At 34.0% G+C, this 10529-nt stretch overlaps 1 protein-coding gene across 1 annotated transcript; it reads left to right on the plus strand.

The window, feature by feature from the left end:
• Positions 1–3681: 3681 nt before the first annotated feature.
• LOC149289750 (small muscular protein-like) lies at positions 3682–8876 on the plus strand. Its single transcript, XM_089490264.1, has 3 exons — positions 3682–3720; positions 5848–5934; positions 8736–8876. The coding sequence occupies exons 1-3, from the start codon at positions 3682–3684 to the stop codon at positions 8874–8876; spliced, it is 267 nt and encodes an 88-aa protein (XP_089346390.1).
• The last annotated feature ends 1653 nt before the right edge of the window (positions 8877–10529 follow it).

The following is a 10529-nucleotide window of genomic DNA, read 5'->3' on the forward strand; positions in this document are numbered from 1 at the left end:
CACTCTGTGACTTTACGTAGATGTCATGACTGCTATTCCTAAATGCTTCCACTATCCAATAATACCACTTACATTTGACCGTGGAATATCTAGCAGGGATGAAATTTCACAAATTGATTTATTGCAAAGGTCAAAGTACCAGGCTTGAGTTCAATGAGCTCTTCAGAACAACCCTTCTTTCACAAATGTTTGTAAATGCAGACTACATGGCTAGGTGCTTGATTTTATACACCTGTGGCAATGGGTCTGATTGAAACCTGAATTCAATAATTAAGAGGTATGCCCCAATACCTTTGTTCGTATAGTGTTTATGTGTGTGTGTTAGTCAGTAAATGTAGGCCTATCTTTAGTCAAACTCAAGTGAACATTGTCATCATCAATAACAATATTCTGGATATTGATTACTGTAGCTGCAGTTTTTTTTTTAAACTGATTTAGCTTTTTATTCAGGTAGTGTCCACACAATTTGGCATATATACAATATTGTATGTTGAATGTTGAATACTGTGTTCTTGAGCTACATGTAGAATGCATACAGTTTAACCCCTTTACCATAAAAAAAAAAGATCCTACAGGACCAGCAGCGTTACTTAGCTGGTGGGTGGTTAGCTAGTGGGTAGGCGCCGGTAGGTTTAAAATAAAAAGTTACGAAAAGTTAATATAAATGAAAACCCGAATATTGTTGTTATTTTTTCCAGTTTTTGCACTTGTAGTCATAAAAATATGACGCCTTACATATGAATATGGTTTTAAAAGAAAGCTCTACTTATCCTAATAAAAAACAATATATAATTTTTGTGGGTTCACTAATTGAGAAAGAGGGAAATAACAGATGAAGAAAAACTCAGCAAAAACAGGAAAATATCCCTGGTCTTGAAGGGATTAATCAAATAACGGATAATGAAACTAGCAGAAAAGGCAGCCTATATTTATACTTCGGCCTGTCACTCGACTGTGTCTTGTCCAATAATGACTACGTGAGAATCAAAACTATGTAAGCATCATATGTTAGGAAGTTGTGACTGCTCACAATCGGTCTCAGTATGTGTGTGTCCAGCGATTATCATGTCCTTGGTGAATACAAAAAAGGTTAAATTCTTGTAGGAAAATGAGCCTGACATAGAAGGAGGCTTTGTAAGTGCTTAATCTAAAGCACTCAGTTCCAATTTTCTAATAAGGAGTCCAAACAAGACATCTTACATGCAGTGTTCAAGATCTGGCATCCAAGGGACCAGGTTCAATAATGTGTCTACACCTTTATTTGTGAATATTCAATGACCTGTTTAAAATCAAATTGTCTGAGGTGGAATCTAGAAGCGTGCACTTAAACGATTCTTTGGGGACTAGGACTAAAATGGTAACTTTTAGTCTGATTTTCTAGTCAATGAAAAAGCAGCTCTAGAAATTTGTAAAATACCATTTATTAGCTATGCATTAAAAATGAATGAAAAGAAAAGGTGGGTACGTCCAAAATTCCAATTTAGGGTAGTTCTAGTACAAAGGAGCTACTAATCAGATAATGAAATCCCGTTCATTCTAGGTAATTTGTAGTTCCAAACAAAATCATCACCTATCATCCCTCCATTGAAGAGTGATATTATTACCTACAAACCAAATCTATTTGCCGTTACATTAAAAGATCCTAAGGTTACAGTCCATACTCCTGACAAAGCCGAGCCTTGGTGAAACGTGGGTCGAGATTTTTTATTTTATTATTTTCTCTCAGTTTCTCTAACTTATACCCTTTTTTTTATTCAGTGTTACTTGCAGGTAGGGTTAGTTTGTAGGTAATAATTTAAACTCTACAAATATGAAATGTGTGTAAATTTTGGAACATATACCAGCATTGTGATTCCACTACAGAATATTGCAGTTCATGTAAGCGTGCAGTCAAGTGTGTGGTGCTGTCGGCCAGGTGTGCCAGATGGCCAGTCCAGACAGGTCTTTTTTTTTTATTTTATTTTTTTTAGCAGTTATTGAATGTATTTTGCATTACCTTTTATATAGATATCCTTTACATGTATTCAATTACTTCTCACACATGTGTAAAAGATTCTAACACATTTTTTCTAACCCCAATTAAGAAATGGACCATATGTAATTATTGGTATAGGCAATAGTCAAAGATATGTAATCATTGTTCATATATAAATGATAATTAAGATATATTAATAGGCTTCAGGGTTTCCTTGACCTTAAATATGGAATGAAGGATTTGCTGAACAGGCATTCTATAGGTAGGATAGTAACTTGCTAATGTATGGTATAGTTGTAACTGTAAAAGGGCATTACAGTATGCGTACAGTGACCACCTAAAATAGGGTTTCGACGTGTAAAGATCTTAGTGAGCATGTTTACCCAATTAGGTGAAGACCAATAGACTGACATCATTATCTAAACGGCATATAAGCTAGGCATTTGTAAGACATGAGAGAGGCATGGGAAGAGAGGTTGAGAGAAGATGTACTTGCCATCCACAGACTCTTCACGTCCCGAACACTCCCTCCCTCCATCCTCAGGAATGCATAGGACAGATGTCATGAACTAAATTCCTCTCCAAGGTTTTGAAAGACTTGTTTTGTATTATTTTTGTCATCTTCTTTTTATATTCTTCTTCTATTTTTGTTCGTATTAAATGTTTCACCTTTGTTTGCATCTAAGTGACTCTGCCTATTTTTGACGCACATACATTTATATGTGTTCCAATTATTTGAAGTTTGTATTGACCCTATATTTTTATTACAACATGTATGTAAAACAGCTGTTAGATAAATATGGCAATATGTTGGATTTTAAATTAACATGTGAAGGTTGTATTTTTCTTGCATGCATTTCAGTTTGTATCAAGGGGATCTGGACCCATTTTAAGTGCTTGTTTAGTTGAATTTAATCTAATTATTCGAATACTCTGGTCTGAAACAGCTGCCCAGAGGTTTGCTTTGAAATGCTTAGACAATTGGTGGTTGTTAATACAAAATTCTGTTAAAAAGGTTCTGTTTAGGTTAAACATGTAAATTAGGTTGAGTAATTAGCGTATGTTACTGGACTTCAGAGTTGAACAGCTAGCTGGCAAGCTACAATTTAGCACTCGCTCTTTTTTCCCCAAAGTCTTAAAACAAGATTGCCCATTGAATTAGGGACTCCAGGTATTGATATATTGATGTACTTGTTCTTAATAACTTAAGCTAATAAGTTACCTACAACATTCAGCGATAGCCAAGAAGGGGGAGGGGGGCACAGATAACTGATGTCCTCAGCTCATGTAGAGTTCAAAGGTGTTGAAGAGTTGAAGCCTGGGAATACTAGCAAAAAATAATATAGAAACTCGGGGAGGCTGGATGGACTTCATAAAAAATGAAAGTAGTGACATTTATTACAATTTTTTTTCTCCATTTTACCTTCTTACAAGAAGAAAATAACAAGAATGCTATTTTTTTCATTTGCATATGATCTGCCCATTCTGATTCTGTAGCAAAGGTAAGTGATGTAATTTCTTAGCTTCAAATATTAAACAGCGAAGCTCAGGTGTTCTTGCTTAACCACATAATTAGAGGAAGTATCCAAGCAACTTTGAAACTGAGAATGAAACCGTATCTTGGTTGATTAAATGAATGAACATTAAACAGACGCATATAATCAGATTCTTATTTTGTTTGCAGGAAGAAGATATAATCAATTAAAATGTCTAAACAGCCAGCATCACATGTCAGATCTATCCAGGTAAGTCTTGATCGATAAAACAAACTTTAAAGGGAATGGCCTTAAACACAGTATTTACTGCACTTGTCACAAATCTATATGTTTTCTGAACATATTTGCAAAGAATGACAGCAATGCAGAAGGGATTGCATTGCCAGTTGGAAATGCTCAATGGATCAACTGCATGTGACTAATAGTCCTATAATAGGTTCTGTTTAGGTTTGCAAGTTGTGAATTATATAGTAGTCATAAACTCCAAAGATTATTCCTATATTAATACAATATCAACAAAATTAGGAAAATGCTGAAAATAAGGGAAAATGTACTTATTTTACCATTCATCAGATCCCTAAAGAAAATAAATACTAGGATATGTACATAATCATTCATCCATTAACCAGATCAGAAAAACTGATTATTCTGTACATCTGATATTTAGCTAGTACCGTGTTCAGGTGAATTTGCATTCTTGTATTCTATCTATCTAGAGTACATGCGATATGGGGAATGTTATACTGTTATCCAACCGTATTACCTACCAGGGTTTATTCATTAAACCTGACCCACAGACTCCATTATGTATTATATGAAGGGCCATCTGAGTCATTCTTGCTTGAGATGTTTACTAGGGTTGACCATTTAAAATATATATTGAAGATTTTCATTTGCCATATTCCTGAAAATGGCCACTTTAGTGAATAAACCCTATTGTGGCACAGAACTCAACACATAATGAGTTTTAATGGATAAATTATGTTCACTCAGTCTTATGTTGTGTCCAATTAGCACCATCTGTCTTCCGATCTTACGTAACCATTCTAACCAACGGAAAAAATGACTTCATCTTTGCTTTAATTAAGGACAAGTAAAAATAGCCCTGGATTTTATACACAACAGCATTTGCAGTTAATTGCAGCAAATATCTAAGGAATCATTACATTAACATGTACTTGCTTTTATCCCTGTACTGCAAAAGTCACCTTTTCCAGTACAATTACTATATGATGTCACTGATTAAAAATGACAAATTTTCTTAAGGAAAACTGAGTTGTAATGCAGATTATTAAATTAAGCACTCACCCTAAAATTACTCTTTGTACATATGATACAATATGTATCTGTTTACACTATTTATTTGTGATGTATCCTAACAAAGTATCCTTTTTCTAAAACCCCTTGTGGGCTTGTTATATGTTTGTTCCATACTATGATCCAAAACTGTCCCCTGAAGCAAAAGTGACACTGTACCTGTGAAAGTCATTCTTTAATTCCCAGTTTTCGTTGTTTAGTTTGCTCCTAATCATTTGGCAAGAATACAGCAAAATCTACGTGAGATTTTCAAAAAAGACACATCTTCCCAGAAGTGTGCCACAGAACCTAGAAAATGATCATGGAAATCTAATGGCATCATAAGGAAAGCCTTTTACTTTTCAGGGCAGCAGTTTTTCATAAATATTGCTCCAATTTTTCAATTCCACTACACTTCTCCTCAAACAAAAGACCATTTGCCCAGAGAACAGCAATGCTTGAACTGTTAGCTATTTTATGATGTCACTTTATTCTGTTGACCTCACAGATGTTTTACATTTGTGCCAGAAGATTTTGTAGTGCTATTGTGAAAATTAACATTAACCTTAAAACTATGCAATTTAACAATAATATTAGCACATGTTCAGCCAGTGGCACAGAGGAATGAGAGGGTTTGTTCTTGCAAGCTTAGATTCACTGATCTTTGGTGTCTCATGAATGTGTGCTATGAGCAGCAGCAGCTCATGAATGTGTGATATGAGCAGCTACCTTCTCCCATATTGAGTGTCACAATGATGTCACAGTATGGTGATGTCATAATTTTTTATATAAGACAAATCATAGATCATGTGTATATATATATATATATATATATATATATATATGTATATAATTGTTAAGATGCTCTTTTGGTTATAGGTTCAGTTAAAATCTGTTCATTTCTCAGTATAGGAGAAAAGGGTTTTACGTTGTATATTAACTTTTTTATGACTACCTTGTTTATTTTGATGTTTCAGCCAGTGGGACAGTGTATTTTGTAATAAACATTTGTTCCTTGTAGTATATGATTTATATTACTTATTATTTATTGATAAAGATATATACATTTTTTTTAATCAGGCCAATATAAACATCCCCATGGGAGCATTTCGGCCAGGAGCTGGCCAGCCACCCAAGAGAAGGGATTTTACACCTGAAGCAGAGCAGGTAAGAATCAGTAGAATATATTGTTATTAATGGAATACAACATGTACAACTACCAAAGTATGTTACACTGTAAATTAAATACTGGTGTCATAGTCCAGTTACAATTGTTGTATCAATAAACATTCTTTTTTTACGTTGCTCATTTTAACAAACTACAGACTTGAGTTTTGAATGCTTCCCATTACTAATAATACATTTGTAAGTTTGTAAAGTTGCTACAAGGTGTTGCAGAAAGTAGTATCAACTCCCTCACTTCACTATTACGAAGGGAAAACACTGGCAAGCTTCTCCAGCAAGAAAGGATGAGCAGGCACTGCACAACGTATAATTCTAAATGTAAGGAGCCTTGGAAGAAACTTCTCTGATTTTAAACTACACATTGCTGTAGAAGCTAACTGGGGTATGACGTATAGTCAAGTCAAGAAGTTGAAACCTAACTCTCCAGCAGTCTCTACTGACAAAAAACACCAAAAAAGTTGGTATATAGTGATTTGGCTGGCAAAGCAACTCTAATTTTGTTATATAATAAAAATAAACAGAAACATTTAAATAAAAAAGATAACTAAATTGGAGCATTGTTAAACTTACAAATAAATTAATTCACAGCACAATCATTAACAAAGAATAAGCTACTATAAATATTGTCCCGGTATATTTTTCTACCACAGTGTGTCAGTATTGCGTAATATATGACCAGCACATCTGAAATGGTTTGGTAATCCTAACTTTTTTCCCGAGACCTTAACTGAATTTGGTATAAAAACTAAAAAAAAAAAATGTTATTGATTGGGATTCCTTACCAATTTATACTAGCTATTCACTCTGATGTATCATGTTTATAAAGGAAAAAAAGTGTTTCCTGAATCAAGGACTGCATGTGTTGAACTCATCAGTATTATTCTATAATGTTGTAGATTTTATTTTAATTACCTGAGAATTCCTTTAAAATGGTAATAATGATAACTTGCTTTACTGTCTCTGTGCTCGTCCTGATCATAGTGTTAGTAGGTTAGTTTTCAGCTCAGTGTTGTTGCCATGGTAACCTGTGAAAATGCCTAGGGTACATGTATCGGAAAAGGGGATCCCTGTATATACACAGTAATAAAATGGCTGGTCTTGTAACATCTCTTGCTCTCTCCCATCTATGTATTTATGTATATATGTGTATATCCAGAGAATTTGGCAAAGCTATGTAATAGATAAACATTGAAATAATTGTGTGCTAAGATGTACATACAGTTACATAAGTTACGGCGGGTAAAGGTGATGTACATACACCAACAGGTTTTCTTGTATGCTGAAACTGTAGTTTGAGTCAAGTAGTGTAGATATATTTCACTCTACAAAAATATTTTAAAATATAAACTATAGTACTGGGGGGATTTATTTGTTAAAAAAAAAGTTTGAAGTTTCAGGTTACTTACCCTTTTGGGTCACTTAGAAATGTCCTTGTCCATTAAAATAACATGAAATGTATCAGAAATACTGTACACACATTGCTAATGTTGTAAAAGACTACTGTAGCTGGAATTTTTAATGGAGTATCAGTATCTTCTTAGGAATACAGAGGCCCTTAATCACTTCCATCAAACCATGTGTTGCAGTGGCACGTTGTGCTCGCTAATCCAAGTTTACATCTAATTGATCACTTGAAAAACAAAACATTACTAGATACTTCTGCTCAGTATATTAGACAGTTAATACATTTTCAATGAAAATTAGCTCAGAGTTTGGATTCTGCATTAAGCAGGGTTGGCTCAGCCCTGTCATTGTTGGCCCTTACAGATGCACAATGAAGTCAGCGAGTTCAAACTGCAATTCCCAATAAAACTCCCTCTTGAGTAATTGAGCCCCTTAGGTATCTTTCGGGATTTAGCCATTGGCAGACGATGTATTTCTGATTGTTATATCTTAGTTGCTGTCAGTCGAACATGAAATCTCAGAAGCAATATAATGGTGCCAAATATGTTTTTAACGTTGTCAGATCTATTTTTCGGCTGAGAATGCCCTTGAAACTTGACAAACGCTACATACTGGATTTCAAAAGTAAAAGACAGCTTGTTTACTGAAAGTCCCCATCAAGAAGTGGATCTGTCACTTTCTCAAATATTACATTTTATAATTCAGCACACGTTCTAAACCAATGTAACGGTAGATTCAGATAAGTAGTGTATATATTAGAATCTGGTATTTTATGTGTATACCATGGAGATAGCCATATTAACTTCCTTTTCTCATGATCTTCTAACATTTAAGGGGAATTTCTTACTTTTAAACCAACTCCAGAACAAAAAATACAAGGACAAGATATTTTCATAAAAACATTTGTGACGCCTAAAACATTAAAGGTGAATGGGTTTCACCTTTGTAGTGTTACATTATAACATTATTTCAAAGCATGGCTGAATTCAGGCACTTGCATTTATTATACATTTTATTCACACATTTCAATAAAAACTAATGTTGAAATATACTATATATCAATTATTTCACACCTTTGTAGTTTCATGTAACAAAGTATACATAAGACAATAAAACACTCTTGTTAAGCAAATTAACAGATCTATAATTTAATTTTTTCCTCTGAAGGTTTAATCACATGAATACACAAACATTTTAGAAAATTTTTCTGTTTTTATGACAACATTTTATATGCTTAAACAGTAGTTTTCTAGGAATGTTTTGGGTTTTCAGCAATACTAAAAATGATATTTCTAATGCTACATTTAGTAACTGAAGTGCTAAATTTTGCAGCATAGGTGGAACAGCACCTTTAACCACAGTATTTTCTTTTCTTTTAGACAGTTGAACAAGAATCACCAAATGAAGAGAAGAAACAACTTCCTGGGGCAGTAAAACTTCCTGGACCAGCATTCAACCTCTCTGAAATCCAAAACAAAAAAAGTGGACTTAAGTTTGTACCAAGGGCAGAGGAACAATAGTCATCAGGAAAAGGTGAGATCATTTATCGTACAATCTACGTTGTAGGTCAGGTACATATTGAAGCTTGCTTGGGGGTATGGTCACTAAACCAGCATCTAGCATTTTAACTCATCAACTTCCCAATGTATTATGAAGGACATGGTAAATAAGCTATTTGACCTTCATTGTTATCATCTATTTGAAGTGTTTAACAAAAAAAGTACATTTTCCAGGGATTGTCCTTTATAATTCACAAGGAAATCAGGGTGTTGAAACCAGTTCTTCTGCCAATTCCATTTTTAATGAATAAAGTCCAGAGTTCACGTGTATGTGGTTATAAATGATTCTAAGGGGTAAGTAAAATTATAATTAAAATCAAGGAAGACATTATTAAAGCTACACCTTTTCATAGCTGTTCCAATTTATGGAAAAAGTTCAAAATAGAAGAGATTCAAGGACAAAGAACAGGTGTGTGTATAGCGTGACAAGAAGATAGCCCTGTTATCTATACGATGGCAAGTAGCTGGCAGACACTCTCCTTCTCCAATGCCAGCCATGATTTTTGACAACTGGCGTCAGGTGTCTTACTGAGTCTCACCACGTGTCAGCTTTACAGCTGCTGTTTGATCTTTCATAACTGTGATAGTTCATTTAGTTCTTGCTTGTAGATGCTTTGTTTTTGGAGAGACATCCATGATATCTAAACAGGAACTGTAACTAAATATTATGCAGGCAACAGTTCTATCAGGAGGAGGAGAGTGAACTGGGGAAGGTATGCTCTGCGGGTGAGCTGCTTCCTTCCAGGACTTCTGTCTGTAGATGTTATCTAGAAAGCAATGCATATCTACCGTTTCACCTAAACTTCCAGGAATGTGTTTGTCACCCTGCCAAAGGACTTTATCCTCATCATTTGGAAACTGTATATGTGTTCTATGTGGTTATCTGCCATTTTCATCAGCCGGAAAGCACCCCTATTAAAAAGCTTGCAAACTTTATTATTATTAATCATCTATGCAGCCATATGTATGTGTTTATAGTAGCATGGTGTTTCTACAAGTCCACACATAATAATATGGGCAAATCTCTTTGGTCACCATTGCTGTCTTTTGTGGCAACTACTATTTGTATTTATGTGTAATATATATATATATATATATATATATATATATATATATATATATATAATATATAAGTCCCATATTACATATATAATGTAATATATATAATGTAACATACAATATATTTAAACAAAGTGCATTTTTCATAATACATATAGTGGGAAAGAAAAGTGCTTGAAGCTAGAAGCATCTTAGTGACATTGCCTCCATACCATACATAATTTCCTTTGAGGCTAATCTCAATATGTTACATACCATTGTTTGCTATCTTAAAAAAGAACAACCTTTGAAACTAGGGGTCATCTCTGTTTAGCAATAATAATGAACCATATGCATTTCTGAAGGTGTTGAGTACCTTAACCTCTCCAGGGCTATTTTACACTACAGGAGCGGGGCAATTCTCAATTAGGTTTCCCACACAAATGCTATATTGTTTCTTTTGAAACCATATCCATATATGTAAGATTATTTTTTTATGAATAAAAGAAAAACAAAGTTGGATAAAAAAAAATAGTTTTACAGGTATATAAATTATAAACGGCTAGTGCAAATGGG

This window comes from Sceloporus occidentalis, unplaced genomic scaffold, assembly GCF_023333645.1.
Source record: "Sceloporus occidentalis isolate IW3139 unplaced genomic scaffold, rSceOcc1.0.p SCAF_43, whole genome shotgun sequence".
Lineage (NCBI taxonomy): Eukaryota > Metazoa > Chordata > Lepidosauria > Squamata > Phrynosomatidae > Sceloporus > Sceloporus occidentalis.

What these genes read in the sequence shown, in the direction of transcription:
- LOC149289750 (XM_089490264.1), top strand. Translation starts at nt 3,682, where the DNA reads ATGTCTAAACAGCCAGCATCACATGTCAGATCTATCCAG. An exon ending in CACATGTCAGATCTATCCAG is followed by an intron (nt 3,721 to 5,847) that starts GTAAGTCTTGAT and finishes TTTTTTAATCAG; the next exon opens with GCCAATATAAACATCCCCAT. An exon ending in TTACACCTGAAGCAGAGCAG is followed by an intron (nt 5,935 to 8,735) that starts GTAAGAATCAGT and finishes CTTTTCTTTTAG; the next exon opens with ACAGTTGAACAAGAATCACC.